Source organism: Ostrea edulis, chromosome 9 (genome assembly GCF_947568905.1).
Source record: "Ostrea edulis chromosome 9, xbOstEdul1.1, whole genome shotgun sequence".
Classification (NCBI taxonomy): Eukaryota; Metazoa; Mollusca; class Bivalvia; order Ostreida; family Ostreidae; genus Ostrea; species Ostrea edulis.
The window spans coordinates 10,401,802-10,429,796 of record NC_079172.1 but is presented as its reverse complement, the minus strand read 5'-3'; the positions used below and the strand labels follow the sequence as shown (position 1 = coordinate 10,429,796).

The 27,995-nt window shown below is 34.7% G+C and overlaps 2 protein-coding genes across 2 annotated transcripts in view; both read right to left on the bottom strand.

The window, feature by feature from the left end:
- LOC125660461 (uncharacterized) overlaps positions 1–12,148 on the bottom strand; it is a 39,498-nt gene extending 27,350 nt beyond the window's left edge. Inside the window, exons 1-3 of the mRNA XM_048892297.2 lie at positions 12,084–12,148; positions 8,298–8,344; positions 5,431–6,676 (exon numbers count right to left, since the gene is read on the bottom strand). Of these exons, the coding sequence (XP_048748254.2) occupies positions 5,431–6,667 (1,237 nt within the window). The 5' untranslated portion in view covers positions 6,668–6,676; positions 8,298–8,344; positions 12,084–12,148. The remainder of the gene's footprint in view (positions 1–5,430; positions 6,677–8,297; positions 8,345–12,083) is intronic.
- A 1,975-nt stretch (positions 12,149–14,123) lies between these two features.
- On the bottom strand, positions 14,124–27,875 carry LOC125660462 (FMR1-interacting protein NUFIP1-like). Its single transcript, XM_056148490.1, has 10 exons — positions 27,754–27,875; positions 24,535–25,153; positions 22,650–22,775; positions 22,377–22,439; positions 20,577–20,659; positions 19,621–19,713; positions 17,632–17,764; positions 15,579–15,768; positions 15,235–15,386; positions 14,124–14,508 (listed from the first exon to the last, which is right to left on the bottom strand). Exons 2-10 carry the CDS (start codon positions 25,150–25,152, stop codon positions 14,167–14,169), a joined length of 1,800 nt encoding a protein of 599 aa, XP_056004465.1. The 5' UTR covers position 25,153; positions 27,754–27,875; the 3' UTR covers positions 14,124–14,166.
- Positions 27,876–27,995: the final 120 nt, after the last annotated feature.

Below are 27,995 nucleotides of genomic sequence, written 5' to 3'. Positions count from 1 at the left end.
AAATGGATATCAAGATATAAAAAGGGATAGCCTTAGAAAGCGCTACTTCATAAATATGCTAACGGTTCAGTTTGTATCCTGCCCACAAGGTTTTCCTAATAAGTGATACTACGACCTTGACCTTTGACCTTGAAAAACAATAGGCATCTTCCTCTCATCATGATGATCAAATATACCAAGTTATAATATCCTGGAGCTTACGGTTCGGTTTGTATCCTGCCCACAAGGTTTTCCTAATAAGTGATACTATGACCTTGACCTTTTACCTCTGACCTTGAAAAACAATAGGCATCTTCCTCTCATCATGGTGATCAAATGTACCAAGTTGTAAAGTCCTAGGGCTTATGGTTCAGTCTGTATCCTGCCCACAAGGTCCAGACAGACAGACGGACAGACAGACGACAGACAGACGACGCCATACCATAATATGTCCCGTCTTCGACAGGCGTATAAAAAGGAACTTGTGCATAAGAGTGAAAGTAAACTTCTTATCATATCAGAAATTTAATTTATAAAGTACAAATATTGGGATTATCAACTGGGAAAATTCAAGGAAAACTGCGGATCACTCATCAATATCAAAGAATAGAATAAATCATTGTTATTATCATTACAAAACACAAGTATTGTTTGAGTAAAAAGTGGGAGAAGTTCTGAATGAGGGAAAAATGCACGAGCCATCAGTTATGAATTTAACCCTTATACATGTGCATATAGCGAAGAAGAGCAACGATCGCTGGTACGTGTACGAAAATGAGGCAGTTTCAGTTAATAAATACATCGCCCCCACCCGAATTATCATTTTAATATTTTCAAGTATGGACAAAAGCACAATTTATTATATTTTATTTTGCCTCACTCGACAAGAATTCTATATATAAGTTTATCATTTTTCTTAACCCCCTCCCCCCTCTCTTTCTCTTACTTACAAAAACTATGCTACACTACGTTTCAATGCATATTTGTGCTCAAATATCAAATTGATTTGACAAATATTTCTGATTATTTTAGGCCTATCTTTATGAGAGACATTGTCAATAGATATATTTACTCCTTTCCCCAAATTTAAAGTTTTGAACCGTTTGTCTCTAATATAAAGAGGAAATATTTCCCGTATATTTCTGCCCCACATATGATATGCGTATAGTTCAGTGCAAAAAACAGTTTTATACGCATCAAAAATATACAAATATTGCACAATCTAAACGTAAATTCATGGTCACAATATTTATTTTGTATGTACGTACATTAATTCTGGGATATCATTTCCTCAGTTCGATGTACTACATGTATATCTATATTTACAGTAAAGTGAATTACGCAAAATCTACGTGGGAATAAACCTTTTATACTATTTAGAAGCGTTCAGGTGTCAACACGAGGTACATGATGTACCTGTTCTATCCGTGCTGGTTGTTCAATGCATTTATCTCTACTCCTTTCGGGGATGTTTTTTTTATTGTGTGTAATCCAAATGACCGCGCTCATAAATTTTGAAGTCATGCATGGGCATCTGTAAATTCTTGGTGTTAATTACTAGACTATCTTTAATTCACATGCATCATTTATACTCTTGTATTAAGAAATATAATACTATGCATCTTAAGTCAAAATATATAATTACATGTAGCATACCGAGATATTCATGATTTATGAAAACGTCAAGAGTTCTAAATATTATAAAACATATGTTTCTAGTTTTCATGTATACATGTATCTGTACAGAATATGCAATACTGTAAACAATGAACATATAAAATTTGTTTGTCCATCATTGTTACGTGCATTGATGTGAAATTTACGATCATTTTTATGAGAAGCATACATCCAGTATTTGTACAAAAATAAACAAACAGATGTATTCATATACATAATTATTCTCTACCTGATTATAAAGTAAGTACAATCCGAGGGAAAAATCCGAAATATACCGAATGAATAGACCATTTTGCGTTCACCGTGCGCTCACCGTTCAACAAATTGCGTTCACCGTTCGCTCTGCGTGCGTTCACCGTTTGCTCACTGTACATTCACCGTTCGCTCACCGTGCGTTCACTGTTCAAGTGGGAAAATAGAACGTTTCAGGGACTGTATGTGTATATCTGTTACATAACACTTCCTGTCTGCTTCAACGGCCCAGAAATTAATTGGCACATGCTTTACGGTATTACCCATGAAATAGCAAAAGTAACTTCACGAAAACCGATTATCCCTGTCTTGTTTCTATTGTGTAATTCTGATGTTAGTACCACCCATGTGATAACAAGATGGGAGGAGCTCGTATTATCACATATGCGATAACAAAACCCTATTGATGATAACCAGATACAATTCCTGAACATCAAAAGAAAATCAATGCAAATATGTGACAATTCTTATACACAAGGGTATGAACTGTGATGCTTCAGACCAACATGAATGTATTTTCAAATATGAAATTTATATCTTATATTTACATTCTACTTTCATTTTTGTCTGAATTCCCTGCTATTAAAACAGACATACTATATTTACCAAGATTCATACATGTATCAATTGTTTACATCTGCAGCATCTTCATGGCTATAATCATATTTATGATTAGTCAAGAACCATTGAAAATTTAAATATTTTTCAATGCAAAAGGTTTATTGATATTGATGTCAGTGAAGCATAAAATATATATATATATATATATATATATATATGACCATGATTAACAAGAAGGCTTGCATAAATGACATCATATAGAGGAAATCTAAACTACATCAATTCCATCCAGGGGGGGGGGGGGGGGGGGGGGTATTTTTCCAGAATCTAACATCATTACCCCTAAAATTCTAAAAATAGAAAGTGATGTTTTAGTTTGAGCACATTGTCTTTCCCTGGAATATGAAATGTGATCTAAACTATAAGCTTTATTATGAATTGCTGCTGCACTGTATTCAATCAAGTTTATCTAAAGTTTGCTCTGATGAAGATAAAGCTGAATAAAGCGATGTGTACACTGTATGTGGTAACTCATGTACAGATGTAAAAGATATTGGATTCAAAGTTAACTCTATTTTCAGGGAATACTGCACCTATATAAAAAAAAAAAATACAAAATTTCCCAGGTTTTATGTAGAACATGCATACATTAAAATGAAAGCCATGCCTTGCCAACCATACATTAGCAGTGTGATAAGATCCAATGAAGAAGCGCAAGCAAAGCTCTTAATCTATATGCAGCATAATGAAAATCAATACTATAACGAACAGTTAAAATCTTACAAAATCTTGGTATGTGACAACACATTTTGTTGGATCACAATGTTTTCTTCAGGCTATAGACCAAACTTTACTGTTTAATCTTTTGTGTTCCATAAAACAAATTGTGCTCAGAGACCGGTAAACATACATTTTGTCATCAATAGTCACCTGTATTAGAAACTGAAAATATTTACTGGTCAAATAGCTTTGATTGATTGATGTCGTATCTTATAAGCATTCTTATTATAAACTCATCAATTTTCACAGAGCGTGTTCTGATTTTCCGGATCACCACCCTGTGCTTTCCTTATTCCATTTCAGTATCCTCTGAAACTGATGATGTCACATTGCATCAACACAACATTTTTTGTGAAAAATATCGACTGCGTCACAAACAGAATTGCTTACACGAAATATAATTTCACTTTATGTCTGTATTTTTTGATGATTTGGATTACAATGATCATCTTATAAACGTAGATTTAAAAATACGTAAGGAGGTATATGATAGATTCTTCATTACTAGAGTAACTTGATCCGAAGAGTTAGATCACGTCGAGTTGATAGGCGCGGATCATCAGATCTGATGATCCGCACCTATCAACTCGAAGTACTCCGACTCTTCGGATCAAGTTACTGTAGTAATAATATTATAGGGTTATTGAACTTATATTGGTGAATATTGGCACAAGTTGGCTGTAAATATGCATGAGCTTGCAAGTGCATTTTGACAGCGAACGAGTGCCAATATTCACCAATATAAGTTCAATAACCCTTTTATTATATAGCTAAAGTATTCAGTTGTTAAATTATATCCCTTTTCACTCAAAATACTCCAAAATAGACAAGAATTCCTCAATATTGGCATCTATATGTAAGGTGAAAGTGTGCAATAATCAGCATGCATTTCTTAACTGTTCAATATTAAACTTGTCATTGATGCATGAAATAAACTGATTTTGTGAATGGGAACATCATAATTTATGTACAGTAAAACATTTTCTTTAAGTAAATATCAAATACCGGCTCTGTCAGATTCGGAGGACCGTCGTCTGTCATTTTGGCTTGTTTACGTCGTTACGGTAAGGTCAATATTGAATGCTCATACTCGGAATGTTTCGGGCGCACACGATTTACGCAATGCAAAGTTAGCGTTCAATAAATTCTCAGGATATTGAACGTTAACATACTCTAGATTTTACGCAGATTTTATAATAGACTATTTATTAGCTATATAATAAATATATATACCTGCTCAGCATAAGATTTTCATTGCTATACTCGCTTAATGCTTCGTGTGACGAGATTGACATGATGCCTGCATTATGCAAAGCAGTGCAATGACGCATCAATATGAATAATAAAAGATACGTCTCTGGGTGTTTGTCTTGCTGCAACCTTTGACCCAACACTTGCCGTCAACATGACAGCCTCAGGCAACAGTTTGAATCTGACAAAACATGTTGCCTTTGAAAAAATGCATCATACATGTATATGTCAACAATTTTCAGCATAAACTTCAGAACTGTCAGAATTTCTACTACTGTGGACTCCTTATTTTACACGAGTACTTAATATGGCGAAATGACCAGTAAAATTAATGTCAAATAGCGTGAACACGAATCCGCGTGTCGTCTTGTTAAATCAAGACTTCTTACGTGCATTTAATCAACAGAAAATTAAAAGTGAGTAATTTTATTTCGCGAGTGACAACTCTTGTAAAATTATGAGATAATGAATTCCTCACGTATAATTAGGAATTTACAGTAATATCGTAAAATGACTTGTAGACATCGAATTGCAAGAACATGAATTTGCGAGTGGACTGTTGATCAAGAGTTTTTACATGTAGTTCAGCAACACAAAAATAAGACTACTCGATAAGTAATTTTATTTTGTGAGTGGTACTCCTTACTGATTTAATGAATAAGAAATCTGCAGTATATGTTTTGATCATAATATCGTATTCCTACATCCCTTTGCAACATCTCAAGGCTAAGCACCGATTTTTAAATGTAATGATAAATGACAACTACTTATCACATACATGTTTTTCCGTGAAGGTATACATGTATGACATTTCAGAGATATATAATACTTCAGACTGACAGATTTTAATCACAGTACACATACTTATATGAGAATGTACACACTGTATGATTTAAAGGCAAAAAGAGCTCAGAATTACTGCTCACTAACCTTGTTCATCATTTGAAGCTAAGGTCAGAGCAGAGAGTCTTTTCAAATGCTCCATTTCTACCTCTGATCCATCTGTTGTAAAAGATTTGCTTCTTACATTCTCTGAAATTTTGTTGTTATCACCCTTTTTCCCGCCAGGTTTGCTGGGACGTGTATCATTTGGATTAGTATTCTTAGTTTTTGTACACTTCACTCCCTCTTTCTCTCTGGTGCTGTTTCTTTGAGTTGATTCTGATGATTGCTTCTGTTCTTTAAGAGGAAGGCTGGGGCCACGGGAGTCCTTCCTGTGACACGAAATTAACTTCCCTGAATCACCTTTCACTTTACTAGAACAGTTGATTTGTAAAGTGTTAGAGAAATTACTCGGAGTATTTTCACTTGATGACAAGTTTTGTACGTTTCCTGTGATCTTCTTATTTTTCCTTTCATGGTCTTCTCCTTTGTTTCCTGACCTTGCAGTGTTTGTGGTTTCCTTGACATTTTTTATCCTTGGCATTTCCTGTTCACACAAAACTTTCACCTCTGAAGACCTCGGTCCCTTTTCTTTTGGCTGTCTGTTATCACATGAACCTTTCATAGAACTCTGGTGTGGTTCAGTATTTAATTGCTTTTTCTTGGGAACTCTGGCAGTCTGTCCCTCTTTCATTTGATGCTTATGTCCACTTCTTGTGTCCAACATATTGTAATCTGGCTCTCTTTCAGCACTTGCTTTCCAGTAAGGTACCCTGGGTTTTTCTCCATTGTAGTAATCATTTTTTTCTCTACCCCTCACATTTTCAGGAACCATATAATTACTACTGCCCTTTTCTGGAATTCCATAGCGTCCCTCCGAATTCCTGCCTCCTTCTGATCTCCAGGGGTTTCCGTAGCCTCTCTCTGAATCTCTGTCGTCATAACGCCTTTCATGGTAAAAATTCCACTGTCCCGATCCTTGTCTTCGATCGTCATCATAATACACTGAATCCCTTTGTGCTTGGTGGTATTCTGGTGCAGTTGGTCTATTTCTGTATGGATAGTCCCCTCTATCGTTGTATTCTCTACTGTAACCCCTCCCTCTATAACTACTGTCATAATACACAGATTCCCGGTGTGACGGGTAAAGTTCAGGGGGAAAGTTTCGAGATGAATTCCAGTCTCTTGTGTCAGAGTGATCATAGTACTCTCTGTCATATTCTCTGCGGACCTCTGCGTAATATTCTCCATCTCTCGAGAAATAGCTATGTTGGTAGGGGTTCATGCTTCTCAACTACAGTATACAGATCAATGAACTAAAGAATTCAAATAAAAATAAATAAAAATAAAATAGAGTAAATAAAATCTATTAAGCAAAAACTGTACACACCACAAAACCACATGCATTAAAATTATCCTTGAACATAAATAAACTCATCTGCAAAAAATGGTGAACCATTTCAGCAAAGAAGCATCCATAGGCTAACCAAAGACCATTTTTCATTCTTTATTTTCAATGTTCGAAAGGAATGAAATTTTAAAGGGATCTGACAAATATATCAAAATTGTCATGAATGAAAACTATAGGTATGATATGTGCAATGATGCTGTGGTTTTAGAACTTTAAAATTCTGCCTCATGTAACTAAAACTTGCAATTCAAGTGTAAAATCATTAACAACATAAATTAAAACCCTGCAGAATTTGAATGCACTATCTAGAAATTGACAGCCTAACTCATTAATCCAGTGAGCTAACCAGACACGTAACGAAATTTAAAAGGACAAAATATATACATAAATACTTTCTCATCTTAAAGAAAGTCAAGGGCATAAAACAATGCATTGCAATTTATATCCCTACGTAGTCTGTGCTAGTACTACGCAACATCTAAATCTCACAGATTGTTCGATTCTTACAAGTATATCAGTTTTACCTTCATCATGCACTGCTTAAACAGAAAAATCAATTGTACACAAAAACCTCATTTCATGTTTTGGGTGTCTCATTTAAGCAAGAAAAAACTTTATAAGAAGTTTGAAATGTTGAGCAAGATAAGTCTGAAATGCATCCATAAAGTTCAATATCTTGAATCTAAAAGAGAAATTATAAAAGCTATTTAAAACTGATGTTAAGACACGATAACCAGTGATGCATGAATGCCGTCTACAATACTACTGTACCATCTATACACAACTACATATACCCAGCACTTCTGGCCATGCATAAACTTTATAAAGCTTGCTTGTTCTTAATGCATGAAATCCACATAGCAGAAAACTTTGCTCTGTTTTATTTTTGCCTACATGCAGTGAAAAAGCTATTTCATTCTGTTCTAAATTCTCCCAAAGCCATCCGTACCTACTTAAAAGTTATGATTAGTAAATCGCCCACTCAAGATGATGGTGGAATGGGTGAAAATAAAATGACGACAAACATTTCCTGGTACACAGTTCCACTACCTATCATTTACAAGAGTGCCTGACAATGCATAACATCAACATGATATGGGAAGTTTCATGACTACTGGTATATTCAACTATTCTTATTTCATTTTATAGTTTCGGTTTGTGGATTTCAATTTTGAAGAAAATTTTTTAATCAAGAAGTCAGAATTCTTACACTTCACAAGAGAATAACATGTTTTCAGTCTTTCAATCACAGAACAAAATACAGAACTAAAGGATTAAAAGTTAAAAATTTCTTCAAGTTTTTCCATATCCATAAATTGACCATATGGTTCTTGAGAAGAAAATGCAGAAAACTAACAGTAACAAACAGATAACTAGACCATGGACAAACTTCATTAGGAAACAAACAAAACTACAAACCGGTTTCACCAAAAGTGATGCCCAAGTTTTGAACAGAGTGCACAATAACTTACTTTTGCTCACTTACAACAGTTTTTTCACTTACCTTGCTGGCTCTCTGACGATTTGAAGAACTTTGTGATTGACTGTAACCTAGAGAAGATGGATTGAAAGTAATTTAGCATCATGAAATTCCACTAGTAAATATTGTATAGCCTGTGATTGATACACAGCAACAAAGATGTTAAAGACAGGGATTAAATATGGTCAGTCTAGCCTTTCTCACACACAAATATGCTCAGAATATATAACATCATAATCACATAGGAATTGTTTGATTTCTTAGTCTTTCGAGATATTCCCTTACCAGATTTTTTGTTGGGTTTTAAAATTTGCTCCGTATAATAAAACAGGTTTTTATTTGGTTACTAGAAAGATTTGCAGCCCTTTCTCAAACTTGAATAATTCTCACCATGAAACATTACATGCTAGTTTGTATTCAAAATTTCTTTCCATCACAAATCATAATAGTTGTGGACATGTTCTTTGCTGCTAAATTGCAAATACTAGTTTGTTTACAGTATAGTTACATGTACTACCTATAGGACTTGAAGCTAACTTTTTATGTCACCAGTCCAGCTGGACTGATGGGGTATAATTTCAACCAGTTTGCAGAAAAATATACCAGTCCAACAGAGTTTTCCAGAAATAATGAAACATATTTCGTTAATGTTATTAAATGATATCTACAGATCGAAGCATGCCAAATGTGTGTATAAAATTTCATATTAAGTATATTTTCCAAAATGATGCCGTAGAAAATTAACCAGTCCCATCGGACTGACTAAAAGAAATGTCAGTCAGTCCGGCCGCCAGACTTTTAACCAGTCACAGACTGACGGGCATATATGTTAATTTTGAACCCTGACCTATATGGGATAGCTCTTGTCATAAAGACATCTCTTTACTGCCCAAATTCATAAAAGTACAAATGTATCACATCTTTAACATCAGTGAATTAAAATAATTTTGTATAAATCTGGTTTCCCTGCAGAATAAATGCATATGCTTGGATATGCTTAAATCCAGTTTTGAGAGTAAGGCACAGCAATGTGCAGGTAATATGACATCAGCATGTAACACATAACAATGAGACCTCTGAAGTAGATTTACAATTTAGTACTGAAATTTTATAACAATACATGTATCCAGTGTTTGACCTTAACACCTGTCCAAGACTGAAAAATAATCAGAAGGATCGATGAATTCAAAATATTGTCTGTTCTATATGCTGGCATAAAAAAATTGTGTAAGGTTCATTAGAAAATTGTTTACAAACAAGTTAGGAGGACTTCACCACTAGTTACCCATCTTGTACCTGATGATGTTTAAGATGAAAAGTATGTTTTTATCAATGTTGTGTTGTACAGTAAATTTAGAGAAAGCAATTAAGGATAATGACTCTTGACTTACCACTGTCTGATATTTCTGAATAAATCAAAATCAATTAACAAAATTTGCATTTTAATATATTTTGATATTAAGTTACATAATACAATTTACAAGTCATCTTTCGTCTCCAGAAGGACAGTCAAATTCAATACAGGACCTGCAGTAACTATTCATGATTACTGTGGATCAGCATGTTAAAATGATCAGCTGTAAAAGCTGAATTTGTCCTTGGATATTTTTTCTTCCATATAACATTTTAAAATTGACAAATTTTCTAGTCATGACCTTGGCCCAACAACTGCAGCACCATGCGTTTAATTACTAGTAGCAGAGCTGTGGAAAACTGCCGGTCATGCCGGCAAGACTGGCTTAATTTGGCTGTGACTGACATAAGTTGGTTAAATGTCGGACCACATGACCGATGTTGTTTGCACCGCCCACATTAACAAAAACACAAAATGCCAGCGCGTAAACAGTCTTTATCCAGAGTTGTTGTTTCTTATGCATCAGTAATCCTCGGATGACTTCACTATGCAATGCTTTAGGCCTATACAATGTGTGAGGTGGAAGCCACTCGAGGATCTCCAAATGAAACTTTTGTCTGGTTCCCTGGCTCACTAACAACAACGCATAGTAGGGACAGGGAACCAGGCAAACTAAACCGTGCGAAAGTATGGTGTCGTGGCCGATCAAATTTACACCGGGATCAAAACCAGGCCAAGCATCAAAAAGAAAAAGAAGAGTGTTAGGGATGGAAGAGTAGGTGAGAGAATGGATGATGAAGAGAGTGAGTGTGAATCAGAGTGTGAGCAAGATTTTGATGAGAATGAAAGAATGGTGAGAGAGGTTGTGAGAGAATTAGAAATTGAGTTTGAAAACTAGTGTAAGACATGTTCTAATAAACTTATAAAAACTGTGATCTGTGTGTTACTTCAGTTTTATAAATTATGTTAATCTAAACTCTTAATATTCGGACAGGCTTAAATCTGTACGGACAGGCAAAGTTGTTAAACATGTCTGTCCGAATGACAGGCTTCTGAAAAATAATTTCCACAGCTCTGTTACTAGTCTAGAAAAAAAGGAGGTTGTAATACTCTTCATGACTGATTCATTCAAATGGCAATATCTTTGTAGTTGTGAACAGCCAGGGAAATATTCAAGAAATAAAGAATCATTTTAAGCATCATAATTATCATTGGAATCTAGATAAACATGATAAAGGTTGGTAACATGATTTCAAAAAAATTTACCAGTCCAAAGATTTTGACCAAAAATTGATGATGGTATATTTCAATGTTCAGGTTGGTAAAATTACTAAAATACTGGGGTGTCAGAAAACTCTGCACATGATCAATCCACATAAAGCCTTGAAAGTTATGTGCAGGGAAAAGGTAGCTGCAAATTTTCAATGAAATAGTAAGCCACACACCAAAAATTTGACCTACGCATGGTGTTCATTGTTGTAGCAGCGAGTGTTTTTTTTCACAATGCCAATGTTTGCCATGAAACATGACCTAAATTTCCAAGCTCTCACCCTAAAGATTCCTGACTGTCCCTTCCAATATTGCTGAGCATTTAGCAATGGAGCACCTGATTTTATACTTTACATTAGATGTGCTCATGGTACAAGTGGAGCTACAATCCTTTTCATCTTCTTATCACAAAATGTACACTATAGCTAGTGAGATACAGCAGCCCAGTAAAAACAAAAGAAATGTATGAGGGAATCTCAATTCCTATGGAGTGGGGGCGATTATTACAGGCATGTGTTTCACAAAAGTTGTCAAACTCATTCTTGTAAAGTCTTTAAAATAAAGAGAATGAATATGACAACTCCTACAAAAAAGCACCTGTGGAGATGATGCAATAGCACCCAGAAATTACCCAAATTAAAAACCCTGCTGAACTCGAACTCGTAATCTATAGTTCAGTAGTCAATGTGTTAACCTAAGCTACTCAGCTAGGTGATGGTTTTTGAAAAGAATAAGCAAATATTGCTGATATTTATGTTTTCATCCACGTTTTAAAAGGAAATCGGCCATCATGACGATGTAGAGTACCTCCTTAACGAAACTAGTGCGGATCAACTAGATGAATCAACTCTCCATTCCAGCTATCAAATATGATATCGGCGAGGTTCGGCTTGGTTATGATACTTTGACTGTCACATACATCGGTACTAAGAAAGTCCTGCGAAAGCTAACTTATAACCCATTAAAATATCAAGATAAAAAAAGATAGGGGGGAAAAAGCGCAAATTTTTTTTTGCCAAAATACTAAATAGTATTACATTTTTTGTCTGCGACTAAAGGCCTATATCAAATTCCCCTTTTCTTGACGTTCATGCTTTACTCCCTCAACTTTCTCTTAAAATAATGACACATTTAGATTTCAGACTGTAGTATAGTGTATACCCCTTTTCTGGAAGTTTTCGCTTTACCATCATTTGGTGTTCTTATCCTGAATTTTCTCGCATTTCCCGTTTCAATCAGTGTCTCACAGACGCTTGATATTGCAAGAGACAAGTAGGTGGTACGAAGTACGTTTCGTGAAACTTTGGATATCTTTCTCAAATACTCTATCTGGACATGCATCTTTATCTCCCTCTCTCTTTAAACTTTAATTATTTCATTATGTTATTTTAAAATTGTAGATATGAAAATACAATCTATGGAAAAAATACCTGATTTTTAAAAATAGAATCCCAAAAGAATTTAATTTGAATCCTGCCCAAAATTACATGTGAATATAGTATGTTAAAGCCTTAATAATTTGCTTTAGAGTTTAAATCTAATTTTTCTGTTACAAATGATTGGGGGTAATTATATTGTAAAAATGCAAACTAAAACTGTTAACATTTATTAACTTTACAAGCTAGGGTATGCAATTATCAAATGTAAAACAGTGTGTTTATGATGAAAGTGAAATAGCTGTGTTTTTATTATGTGTGGTATGGTATAGACCATTACAACTATCATTACATATAAAATTACCGATTCCTGTGTTTTCTCGTCACTCAGATTACTAGATGAAATTCACATGACTAGTAAATGATTAGAAGCTCATCTTTTTGCAGTTGAAATTGGAAAAATTATCTTCTTTGATAAAAATTATGTGATGGAAAATCTACTAAAAATACCCGACGTAGCTAGATGATTAATGTATTATGTGGTGCATACACCTGATTAAGACACTGATGAAGTTTCAAGTTGAATCCAAAAGGGAATCTTGACAGCAATGACAAAGTCCATCCTGATCAAGCCACACAATAGTCTACATCTTGATAAAGTCAATTGGCAAAAAATACCTACTGTAATGAAGGTCTTGGAGCTGTGATGGTAAAAGCTGATGGCTCAAGGTGAGTGCAATTTTTATACAGGAGGGTCATTGATCTATACTTAATTAAGTATAGGAAAGTGCAAAGGTTAACCGTTATTCGAAAGTGTCCAGTTCTTAAACTCACATTTCGGTGAATACATGCCAATTCCATCATGGTCATAAAAACCAATGCACTGTCCATCAACAAATCCTTTAAAGGGATGTGAATCTGCACAGCTAATATGTCTTATATCCAGTCCCAGCATTGGTGCACTCTTGTTCCTTACAGTACTTTCATTTATGACAAGCCAGACAGCACAAGATCTGATATCTGACCATTTGCTATTGACACCTTTTCAGGAGCGGACAAAAGAAACACTAGAGCTCCGTTCTTTCTGTGCTGCTGTTTAGCATTAGAATGTGGTAAGTTTTTCTGTACCTGGGGACTGGGGTACATGCTGTCCCGAAGAGGATGTTGCAGGTGGGCTCCCAAAACTACTACCTAATATATCTGACACATAATGAAGTTATGATTAGCAAATAACATCATATAATGAGTATTCTCCCAAAATATGATATTCAAACAAGATGCCCATGCCAGGGGATTATTCAACATATCAGGTATTTACAATAATTCATAGATCCCCGATGTTATGAAATGCTTATCTAACTTCATGTTGGTTTCAAATTCACCTCACTTTGTATTGGGTGTACATGCATATTAATCATTCTGTGTGGCAGTCCATCACAAACTTTGTCTGGTCAGAAAACTGGAATAAAACTAGTGAGACGCTCAATCACGCACAATGACTGACGGTTTAAAATAGAAGAGTGTATTATGATCAAGGTTAATTAATTAACAATGACCAAGGTTAATTAGTAAAGGTCAGTCATGGGTAGAGAAAAATAATGATACTAATGTCAAGGATCTACAAAATATTCTTACTAACTTGCTTCTAGTATGCATTTACAGTGTATTTATATCTACAAGGATACTAAACCAACATCATCTTGAAACATGGTGGGGGGAAAGTCCTTGCCTTAATAATCTCATTAAAGTCGTATTAATACACATTTACTTAAAACACTTCCTTGCATTCATTGATTTCTCTAGAACCTCATCATTAGAGATTTCTTTTTTGTGAAATAAACCAACACTGTGTACAGACATAACAGTTTTATATTTCATTCAGACAATCAACAGTTCATTCCCAGGCATGATCATCAATATTAAACTCAGTGACCAGATTTTCAGTCAATTCTTCTTGAGTATCCTGGCCACTGTTTTGATCATCTCCGGGTTCCACTCCTTGAACACCTGACTTGTTCATTGGCGTTTCTAACTTATGCTTTGTTCTACAGTCTTCTACATATTCAACATTAGTTGTCTCATTTATCTCAGTGTTCGTAAAACAACTTTCATTCTTATCATTGGATGTTGAATTCAACTCTTTGCAACTGCCCACTCCAAAGAAGTTTTCCTTCACAATGTGGTGAACACACTGTAGGATTAGGTTCCTCTCTCGTCTTATGTTGGGAGCCAAGAGCTGAAAACAGAAGTTGGAATTAATGATATAAATAAACAGAAGCGGGAATCAATGATATAAAAAAAACAGAAGCGGGAATCAATGATATAAATAAACAGAAGTGGGAATTAATGATATAAATAAACAGAAGTGGGAATCAATGATATAAATAAGTGGGAATCAATGATATAAATAAACAGAAGGGAGAATCAATGATATAAATAAACAGAAGTGGGAATCAATAATAAATATAAATAATTGATAAAGATGTATCTATCATACTTAGCAGCCTTGGTATTTAGATAATTAGGATATTAGTCAGGTCTCAATTTACATGGCATTATAATGGACTGTAGCTATCAGCTTGAAAGGCTAAGTGGTAGATCACAGGGCTAAGGATGTTATAAAGGTCTACAAGTCAAATTCCAGCCACATATTTTCAAATCATTTCGTTATTTATGAAAACAAAAAATGTCTTGAGTGAATGTACTGTATTCTAACGAAACACACATTTGGCCTAAAACTGAATGACTTTGTCTTATGATGCATAAATCTAAGTCCTGCAATGCTGCAAAACTTAACAATTAGAATTTACAAAATACACAAATTCCCTTTGCACAAATTTGTTAAGACATGCTATATGTCTACCTATATTTGTCAGTAATGCAGGTAATAAATAGGGAAGAAACTGTAATAACAAAGTCCACAAAATGCTTATACCTTTTCCAACACACAAAATGCTTATACCTTTTCCAACAAAGTAGACTTCCTCTTGATTTTGGCTCGACTGCTGTCATCATCATGACCATTTCTCCTTTGTCTCTTTCTCTTCCGTATTTTCTTGTTCTTCGGTGGACAAGAAGTACTTGGCTCTTTATTTTCAGCATCTTCAATAACATCTGAAAATCATCACGAGAGGATAAATGTGTGAGGAATCTGTTTCAAAATCAATGGCAACAAACGTGTACACCTTCTACACTATTACCTGAGTTTTCTTTTCATATGCACACTTACATGAGTTTGTGATAATATAGATTCTTGGATTCACATTTTTTCCTTATTGTTTGTACAGCCTGCATTTACACACTAACCTGCCTGTCTGTCTGTCTGTGTTTGTTTTCCATCATCACTATCACTGTACACAGCCATCAGCGTGGCTAGTCCTCCAAACGTAGTCACAGTATTGACAGAATTGGGAGCGCTTTCTTCTAATCCCTCCAGCATTGACAGCGGGTCACCATTAAAACTCTTCACATCTTCCTTTGTAGTATTAGCGTTTTCCTACCAGACAAGACAAGACACACAGATTAACTGTAAAGAACATGAAATACATGCAATTTTCAATTTAATGTTCGTCTGTTGCCAAAAAAAAAAGAAGTCACATTTTGAATGATATCCTCTCAGTTCATCCTCATACCAGTACTTTATTGTCAGACCAGTATTCTGTTAGGAAAGTTTTTCCTTAAAAAATATATAATTACCCTCATTGTATGCCACTACTCACGTTTTTAAACTTCCCAATCTTGCTTCATGACAGTGTTTATAGTACTAAGTAGATATAGTAAATTATCAAGGAGTGACCAGTGAAAAGATACATGTAAATTGGTTGCCGTCCTTTATAACTGGTGATGGTCAGTTTCTATTTGCAGTTATTGACAGCATGTTAACATTTCTGAGAGAGTATGTTCTCCAGGTTAATCGATCCATCCATGGACAACAAAATATCATTGTTTTTTGGGTTTTTTTTCCCCAAATTGAACCTTTACCCACCACCTACATCTATATCATGTTCATTCTATTTAATTCTCCATACTTTATAATCTCTATATCCAGTTTAAGAAAATAAAGATATTGTCATTGGTAACTATTTACATATAATTTGTATTTTCACATGGTATAAGAAAGAACTATGTCTGAGTTGAGCTTGCTGAAATAATGTAGACCTCAGAAATGTCAGATTGTTAAAATCCAAGGAGGACCACATATTTGCAGTTACCCGGTAGGCATAGGCCTAATTTGGCTCGGTAAATGACTTTCAATTTTCTAGAGGTCAGTTTTGGTGGCGAGTGTATTCACAGCTTTCTGGCATATGTTTACCAATAGAAGCTGGTGATCATTTTCAATATAATGACATCATAAATGTATGACTTTTCCTGGATATTTTAGCTCTTGATGAAAAAGTGCACGATTTTGGACCATTTTCCTTTCCACAAACATACAGCAGAATGGAGAACATAATTTATATTGTTTATATATATCAATCAATAATTATTTACTGTATCTGGTGTAGTTGAAATAAAAGTAAGGATTATAAGTGGTGTTGTTGGTGCTTTTGACAGACAAAGTTTGAGAGAACATTTTCAAGTCATGAAGATTTCACATAAATTTTCCCCTTTTTCCAGGGTCAAATTAGGCTTTTTAATTACACAATACATAGCTACCTTTGTGACAGTGACTCCTGATTTACCAGGACTACTGTTTGGTATACCTTTGTGACAGTGACTACTGTTTGGTATACCTTTGTGACAGTGACTCCTGATTTAACAGGACTACTGTTTGGTATACCTTTGTGACTCCTGATATAACAGGACTACTGTTTGGTATACCTTTGTGACTCCTGATATAACAGGACTACTGTTTGGTATACCTTTGTGACAGTGACTACTGTTTGGTTTACCTTTGTGACAGTGACTCCTGATTTAACAGGACTACTGTTTGGTATACCTTTGTGACTCCTGATTTAGCAGGACTACTGTTTGGTATACCTTTGTGACAGTGACTACTGTTTGGTATACCTTTGTGACAGCGACTCCTGATTTAACAGGACTACTGTTTGGTATACCTTTGTGACAGTGACTACTGTTTGGTATACCTTTGTGACAGTGACTACTGTTTGGTTTACCTTTGTGACAGTGACTCCTGATTTAGCAGGACTACTGTTTGGTATACCTTTGTGACTCCTGATTTAACAAGACTACTGTTTGGTATACCTTTGTGACAGTGACTACTGTTTGGTATACCTTTGTGACAGTGACTCCTGATTTAGCAGGACTACTGTTTGGTATACCTTTGTGACAGTGACTACTGTTTGGTTTACCTTTGTGACAGTGACTCCTGATTTAACAGGACTACTGTTTGGTATACCTTTGTGACTCCTGATTTAACAAGACTGCTGTTTGGTGTGTCCCTTGTACTTTTCTGGTCATTCCCATTGTTCTGTCGCCTGTTCTTCCCTTTTCCAAATTTATCTCTCTTTCCACCTCTATTTCTCATTTTCCTGCAATGAAATTGTGACTTTTTATGTCATAGTTATCAAATGCACCCATTACATATGAATAACTGTTAAAGACAAAAATGAGTTATTGGCTCAATACAATTGATTACATAGAATGAATGAATCGTGGTCTCTGCAAAGCAAGAGATCCTATCACTTTACTGGAATAAACTGCCCACTTGTTCATAAGACAAGTTTTGAGGAAAAACTTGCATAGTTATTAGGACCTCACCCTGAACCCATGATATGATCCAATAAATATGATCCAATAAGAAACCAAAGAAATAAATGTGCTCAAACTGTGGTTTGTAGTAAGGTCCTTGCACATCAACAAAACATTTCTACAAAACTTTACTGTATTGTAAAAAATTATCATAATTATAGAACTACAATGTATAAAACATTTATAAATCACTTTTCATATTGCAACTGGATTTCTACTGATTCCTATCTGGACTGTCCCTTGTCCGTAGCTGGATTGTTACTAATTCTACCGATTCCTACCTGGACTGTTAATTCTACTGATCCTTAGTTGGATTGCTATCGATTCCTAGCTGGGCCACTACTGAGCCTTACATTGTAGCTGAAATGCTATTCATTCCTAATTAGATTGCCGATGATTCTTTGATGGATTGCAAGTGATTCCAAGCTGGATTGCTACTCCTACTTAGCTATACTGTGACTCATCCCTAGCTATACTGCTACTCGTACCTAGCTATATTGCTACTCATACCTAGCTATACTGCTACTTGTATCTAGCTATATTGCTACTCATACCTAGCTATACTGCTACTTGTATCTAGCTATATTGCTACTTGTACCTAGCTATACTGCTACTTGTATCTAGCTATATTGCTACTCGTACCTAGCTACACTGCTACTTGTATCCAGCTATATTGCTACTCGTACCTAGCTATACTGCTACTTGTATCTAGCTATATTGCTACTCGTACCTAGCTATACTGCTACTCATACCTAGTTATACTGATACTCGTACCTAGCTATATTGCTACTCATACCTAGCTATACTGCTACTTGTATCTAGCTATATTGCTACTCGTACCTAGCTATACTGCTACTTGTATCTAGCTATATTGCTACTCGTACCTAGCTATACTGCTACTTGTATCCAGCTATATTGCTACTCATACCTAGCTATACTGCTACTTGTATCTAGCTATATTGCTACTCATACCTAGCTATACTGCTACTCGTACCTAGCTATAGCTATACTGCTACTTGTATCTAGCTATATTGCTACTCGTACCTAGCTATACTGCTACTTGTATCCAGCTATATTGCTACTCGTACCTAGCTATACTGCTACTTGTATCCAGCTATATTGCTACTCATACCTAGCTATACTGCTACTTGTATCTAGCTATATTGCTACTCATACCTAGCTATACTGCTACTCGTACCTAGCTATACTGATACTCGTACCTAGCTATATTGCTACTCATACCTAGCTATACTGCTACTTGTATCTAGCTATATTGCTACTCATACCTAGCTATACTGCTACTTGTATCTAGCTATACTACTTGTATCTAGCTATATTGATACTCGTACCTAGCTATACTGCTACTTGTATCCAGCTATATTGCTACTCATACCTAGCTATACTGCTACTTGTATCTAGCTATATTGCTACTCGTACCTAGCTATACTGCTACTCGTACCTAACTATACTGATACTCGTACCTAGCTATACTGATACTTGTACCTAGCTATACTGCTACTCGTACCTATAGCTATACTGCTACTCGTACCTAGCTATACTACTACTCATACCTAGCTATACTGCTACTCATACCTAGCTATACTGCTACTTACATGTTCATTACTCTTTCACTTACCCAAATGTTTTGGTCTCAATGACTTCACCCCGTGCTATTTTTTCCTCCAATATCACTTTCTTCCTCTTCATATTTTCAGCTGTTGGAAAATTTCTGAAACATAAATGAAAAAAAATGGATATACTGGTACTGTTCAACATTTTTTTCTTCAGAGAAAAAAGGCAAGTAATGTTACTAATTAATACTAGTGATTGTTTTTATGAAAAACAAATGTCTCCCCAGCTACCCAAATTGGAAGTGTTCCAAATGAAACCTCCTCCCCTTAACGTACTACATAGTATGGAGGAGAAAGCATGAGCAGGAACATACACATTATGAACTCTGATAAGCCACATAGAAGTGTTCACAAACTATTTTACACCCTCCACCCCTCAGATCCACTATAACTTTAAGGATAATAGTTGGATCCTCCTGTCTCCTAATATGCACATCAGCAAATGGCATTGAAGTATTGTACAAAATTTCAAGTCTATCAGATAATCTAAGCCATACTGGAAGAGAAGCGTTCACAAGCTATTTTAACATCCTCTATCCCTCTTAGATCCACTATAACTTTTAGCAAAATAATTGGATCCTCCTGTCCAACCAATATGCACATCTACAAATGGTAGTAGAGCATTGTACAAAGTTTCAAGTCAATCCAATAAGCCATATAGGAGAAGAAGTGTTCACACAAGATTTTGTGATGGACGGACAGAAAGTACAAAAACAATATGTCTCCCCCTGACATAATAATGCTGCAACTATTTGCCACAGTTGGCATATTTTCATGTGAGAATGTTTTCCATCTTTGCTAGCCAAGGGTGATACTCCACAGTATTTGTCTTTTCATATGATTCACCATGGAGCGTCGTCCTTGGCTTAGCGAAGATGGTTGTTTTCCAGTAATGGCGTATTTTCAGGGAGAGACTTTCATTTTCAGGATTTTGTGGATAAATTCTGTGAACTGATTATACCTTTTCCTTTCTTCTCTCCACTTGTTTATCTCCTCAGGAGATTCAAGCTTCCATATTTTGGATGCAAGTCCACTAGAATGTTGCTAAAATGAAAATTACAATATACATCAACACCTGTACAGGTATCAAAATTACAATATACATCAACACCTGTACAGGTATCAAAATTACAATATACATCAACACCTGTACAGGTATCAAAATTACAATATACATCAACACCTGTACAGGTATCAAAATTACAATACACATCAACACCTGTACAGGTATCAAAATTACAATATACATCAACACCTGTACAGGTATCAAAATTACAATATACATCAACACCTCTACAGGTTTCAAAATTACAATGTACATCAACACCCGTACAGGTATCAAAGTTACAATATACATCAACACCTGTACAGGTATCAAAATTACAATATACATCAACACCTGTACAGGTATCAAAATTACATCAACACCTGTACAGGTATCAAAATTACAATATACATCAACACCTCTACAGGTATCAAAATTACAATATACATCAACACCTCTACAGGTATCAAAATTACAATATACATCAACACCTGTACAGGTATCAAAATTACAATATACATCAACACCTGTACAGGTATCAAAATTACATCAACACCTCTACAGGTATCAAAATTACAATATACATCAACACCTGTACATGTATCAAAATTACAATATACATCAACACCTGTACAGGTATCAAAATTACAATATACATCAACATCTGTACAGGTATCAAAATTACAATATACATCAACACCTCTACAGGTATCAAAATTACAATATACATCAACACCTGTACAGGTATCAAAATTACAATATACATCAACACCTCTACAGGTATCAAAATTACAATATACATCAACACCTGTACATGTATCAAAATTACAATATACATCAACACCTGTACAGGTATCAAAATTACAATATACATCAACACCTCTACAGGTATCAAAATTACAATATACATCAACACCTGTACAGGTATCAAAATTACAATATATATCACCTGTACATGTATCAAAATTACAATATATATCACCTGTACATGTATCATATCAGTTGTTGGAGAGCAAAGACAATGCTATCCTTTTTTATGTTCAGTATCTAGTACACTGTATAATGAGTGCACTAAATATATGTTACAATAACTTTAATACACTCATACTCTCACTGCGGGTTAAAAGTTCTAAATTTCTACTGTATACCGTCACCACTGAATTCAAATTTCAGTTATTGTAAGCTAGCCATAATATCTATAGAAAGTGAACATAAATTCTGTCAATTTAAAATGTTTAAACAAGAAATGTTATAAATAACTAAATGTTGTAAACTTTCTTTTTTGAAATTTCCTTCTTGATAAGCTGTCTTGCTGTTATGCCCTATGGGCACTGGAATAAACTTATCTTATAGTTATACTATCCATACCTGATAAGGTGTAGATATGACCTTGTGCTAACTGTATATTTTATATTGCATAACTGATGCTTAAAAAGTGATGCTTTATTTCTTATATTTTTGACCAATATCAAACAATATCTTGCTTTTAGAAGCTGAATTTTAGTACATCATACAGAAATGTCATTTTCCAAAATGTCAAAGGTTAACGATTATATCACCCAGCTGAGTTGCATAACTGTGAACTCTTGAACCCCATATATATATCCATACAATAGTGACACAACTTTGTTGTATGTTGTTATATTGGGGAAAACATTCATTCTGGATAGAACTGGATCACGTATATATAGGAACAGTGTAAACACTTCTACTCACTGTTCTGTCATGCAGTCGCACCAGTTTAGGGTGAGCTGTGTACAGACATCCATCATGTCGGCACTACAAAATAAGTCATGTTACCTCAGTACAAGGGGGATAATTACTACAAAATATAACTCATTTTACTTCGGAACGAGGGAGATAATCACTACATTTCCTCAGAACAAGGAGGATAAACAGTCTTTGTCAGAAGATTAAGAGAAGTAAAATGATGACTGCAAACCAGTGATTAAAACAGTGTAAAAATAAATATGATAAAAGCTAACTGACCTTGACATGACTCTCAATATGCTCCTGATATTTCTCCTGGACTTTATATCCTCTGTCACACGTATCACAGAAATAAACATTGTTTTCTGCCAGATCTCTTTTGTCAGGTTTGGGCTTCTTCTTCTTCTGTAAATACCAATGTCAGTACATTATACATATCTAATTATACATATCTAATTATGCATATCTAATTATGCATATCTAACTATACATATCTAATTATGCATATCTAATTATGCATATCTAATTATGCATATCTAATTATACATATCTAATTATACATATCTAATTATGCATATCTAATTATACATATCTAATTATACATATCTAATTATGCATATCTAATTATACATATCTAGTGGTATCAGTGTGCAATATAGAGAGGACTGCATCAGACCAAAATTAAGATAATCCAATCACATCAACATAGGCTGCAATATGCTATTAAATGAAACATGACGGTATGTCATCAACATCACAACAAACAATGTGAATCAAGTATAATGTGTTTTCCAAATTAAATTATACTATATGCCATACATCTTCCAGCTGTAGTCATATCTAGCAAACTTTTGGGATACAATTGAAATTGCTTCCTTTATCAAACTTTGTTACATTCAATAAGAAAGTCAAATGATTTTGTACTAATGAAAAACTTATAACAGTTCCCATTGATTCCTATAAACATAGTATGTACATGTATACGGCGTGACCGTTGGACCGAGCGAAGCATGAAATAGGGTGTCCCAAGTAAGAATCATAATTCTACGATAAATCATAATTCATAATTCATTTAAAAATATATTTTATTTATGAACTTCCCCTTGCGCTAAATGCCCAGTAACATCTAAATATGAAAGGGGGGCATATGAGGATAGATGAAGGATCCGCCTATTCATTTAATGCGGGGAATACACAACCAGGCAACGTAAAGCGTGCATTGTGACGTCACATCTCGGCTTTTTTCTCTCTCTTTCAAATCAAACAATTTTAAACAACAATACATCTCGTTTGCAATTTAAAAAGCAGTTTTTAAAAAACTAAATAACACTAACCAACAAATTCAAAGTGGTAAAAACATAAGCAAAAATATATCATATATCTTTATTTAAAGAAACTCGTGAACTCGTTCATCTATTTAGTTGTATTACTTTTTTCCTATTTGATGATTGGTTAAAAACTGTAACAGTAATAATTATCCCATTCATTTTTAACAAACTAAGTGTTTGAATTACAAATTGCACGTCAGTCTTGTATTTTTGGCATTCCAAATTAAAACACGAATAACCATAGAAGCAACTAACGAACAAAACAATATGGCGGGGCCCATATGGATCACAAAATTTTCCGTGAACGTATGTAGAGATTATCTCTATTCCTTTGCTGATTTTCTCATTTTTTTCTTATACACGTTACCTTTAGAGCCTTGCTTCGCGGACGAGTCTCTGGCCTGTCCAAGCTTCGTTCGGTGTTAATAAATGATAATCACCTTTACTGTTACATTATTTTATTATATGCAATACATAATAAACATTGTACATGTTTACCCATAAGACCGACAAACATCAAATCGCAAGAAATAAAATGTACAGCATTCCTGATTTTCATCTGTTACTGTCAAAACATTTGACATCACAAAGCAATGGGTAGATACTAACTCAGTGCAGATTGAAAAGATTTATCGCCGCATGGACATGCAGGAACATTTTTTAGCATCGAATTAAATGTTTTGGACTGTAACGGATGAAAATTATGAATGCTGTATATTTCATTTCTTCCCACTTAATGTTTGACAAATCGGTATATGGTTTCATATCGAAAGTTCCTATTTATTTCATGACCTAATGGAAATTAACCTATTGAAATATCGGTGTAAGTCTCAGACCTTGTTATGGGTGTACTCCTGGTGTCTGTTGGTGCCTTTTGGTAGATTGTTCCACACACTGTTGTTCCAGGGCTTCCTCTGATTTCCACTCTGGTTGATACCACCTGCATTATTCTCTGTGAAATTCCCATAGAAATTCCCCTGATTTCTACTCGGGAAAGCATTATCCCATTGGCCATTTTGATTTCTTTTATTCTGCATATGAACTCCATTTTGTTGATGTGGCATTGAATGAAATCTTGGTGGAGGGTTTTGCATGGGATGAAACTGCTGATGGGATAAAACATTATGCTGTGGTTCAGAATTTGGTGTAAACATGTCCGACTCTGCATAAGAAATCTGTTGTCGAGAAGGTGCATGAAAGTTTGGCGGAGAGTGAAAAACGTTTTTGCCAAAATTTGCCTGTGGTCTTCTCGGCCCACTGTTGAAGACATTCATATCTGAGTATGATACTTGGTGTCTTGGTGATGGTACTTGGTGTCTTGGTAGAGGAGGCGGAGAGTAGAAATTCTGATTTGGAGGTGGAGCTCTTTGGTGAAACCTTGGAGAGATATTTTGAAATCCAGAAGGTCCTGCAAATCTTACAAACCCTGGCATTTTCCCTCCAGTATTGTTCATTCTGAAAAAATATCAATGTTTTACAATATACATAATGCTTAATTGTTACTGTTTAAACTTCTTGGTTGTCTTAAATCATCCATATATATAGATCAAATAAACTCTGTACTTTGCTTTAAAGCTTTAATAAGCTATTATAGCTTTATAAACCTTACCTATTTCAAATAGCTTGATTAAGCTAGCTCAGCTTAAATTAAATTGAATTTCTTAGGTGCCAACATGTTTATACTGATCTCATTAGAAATCATAGTAACATTACATTGTTTTATTAATAAGAATATTCATATAAAGATCATTTTCTTAATATTGTTAACCTGTGTGTGTTGAGGCATAGATTAATACGATGACTTTACAATGTGTAACCTGTTGAACCTTATCAACTTTTATTCAATGCTGAAGATTAATAATCCTAAACATTTGACAATTTTGAATGAAAATTCTTCCTGATGAACATAGTTTACAAAGTTGTTTTTTTAGAATGTATTTTAAGGTGTACATGAATGAAATTTTTTTTTAACTCAATGAAATTTGATTGTTAATTTATGCTTATAAAAATTGATTTAATAAAAGGTTCGATTCCAAATAGCTAAATCAAGCTATTTTAAAGAGCTTTATAGAACTATATATAGAAACGAACTCTAACAACCCATAGAGCCATGAGGGCAGAACTCTCCCTATAGGTAACACATATACATGCATAAAAGGAAAATATAATGGACTATGGAACTTCAAAAATTTTTGGTCAAAATGGTGTAGAATGCAAGAGTGAAGACAAGTAATTCACCATTTTGAATCTCATCTACCCAGGTTCGTGTCATTCTGAGATGTTATACAAAATCTGTAAAAGCATGTATTAAATCATATTTTTTTTCAATCATATAATCAATCCTTGGTTGTACTGGAGGTCTTCAATCAGCGATTTTTTTCCTTATATAACTGGTACCGATAAACGGTACCATTCCCAATGCCAAAAACCATTAATTTTTTCCCAATTTTGAGACTAAAAATTCCCAATTTACTACTTCTTGTTTTGTAGAACTCTTTTTTCTTTTCTTTAGTTGAAATCATTTGCCGATACATTGGTAGAAAATTCCCAATTTCTTTGATTTGACGCTATTTTTCCCAATTGAATGGGTACCGGTACCAGTACCAATGGGTAGAAAAAAATCGCTGTCAATGTTTGTAAATTTGCTAAACAACAACACTAAATATGACTTCACAATGCACTTTTTAACATCAATTGTATCAAATTTCCCGCGTTCAATGAATAGGCAAATAAAATGTCTGAAGTTGTGTCACAAGATGTTAAGATGCTTTGATAGCTATATCCGTGTGCATCTGGATAAGTTCAGAATTTTTTTATCCAGTTCAAAATCTCTGTAGTGCTAGATAGTGCTTTGAAATTAAACGAACATCTAGGCTAGCCTTACATAGGGATAACAATCATTAATTCATAGTGCATTCAATAGACCTAGATATCTAGCCTAGCAACTAGATCTTGAAAGCAACCCTGTTATGGGTATAAATAATAATACTGTCCTGAATACTTTTTGCTTTGCCCTCAAAAATATGGTCACACCATTAAACATGATATTTATAATAATAGCTAAATATAGAAATTTTAATGGACACACTAGCTCCCATCTCCATCACCTTAAGTGTGGATAGCTTGTATAGATATTATGTACATAACACCCACCCCCCCTTCTAGAGTGAAATTATTTTTATACAGAACCAATGATTTATCCAAAATATGTTATTTCCCCACCATTGAATCACCAACATAAGTTGTTCTGAATAGTCAGTTTCTATTTTCTGTAAGCTTTTGAGATGACCACTTGTGAGATACTATTATATGTAAAGGTGTGCAACAAATCATGTAAACAAACAGGGGGCTATCTGCTTCGAGACGGATTCCTTCAAGGCTCTCAATGAACGTAAAAGGTCAGGTACGATGAAATAAATGGCAGAATAAAACAAATAAGACAGATGGCATGGGATTTGGATGAAAGACATAAGCAGAACTTTAGGGGTGATCGGTGGGGAAATAATACATTTTGGATACATAAATTATTGGTTCTGTATAAAAAAAAAAATCATTCTGGAGAGAGAAGGGGGTATGTGTATATAATATCTGTACAAGCTATCCACACTTCAGGTTCCTGTGATCTCGATCTCTAGAGAAGTAGCCAGGAATACTACAACCTATTCTCTTTAGAGAAGTCGAGAGGCATAGCCTTAATCGACGAAGGCTCTGCCTCTCGACTTCTCTATTAAAGAGAATAACTACAACCATGCCTGCTCACTTCCCTAAGAGAATACTTAATAGCTCCTTCTTCCCATCATCAAGTGTAATCTCGGCTGAGATTCGGCTTGGCTGAATACTTGGACTGACAGTGAAGGCGTACGACAGTACAAATATTCAGCCAGGTCGAATCTCAGCCGAGATTACATCAAGTGTGTGTAGAATGTAGTGCAGTGCAGGACTGTTTTACACAAGTATTCGTTAATGACAAGAAAGAGAAACGTCAAATATTCTCGTCAACAAATAAACCAGATATACTACTGTACACACATATTGCACAGTGTACATGACATTACCTTTGAGGATAAGGAATAAGGATAGAGAAATCTGAAATGTTTTGATTCCCTTTACATCTCACGTGTATTTATACGTAACCTCGGGACTACAGCGAGCACTTGCTATTTCCGGTTTCGGACATGAAATACAGTTCGTTCTCTATATAAATGATAATATTTATCACGTTTAAGCAAAAAAAAAAATACATTCTTAAAAGCAGTGTTTCATTATCGTTTGAAATTTTAAGTTTCTAAAAAAATAA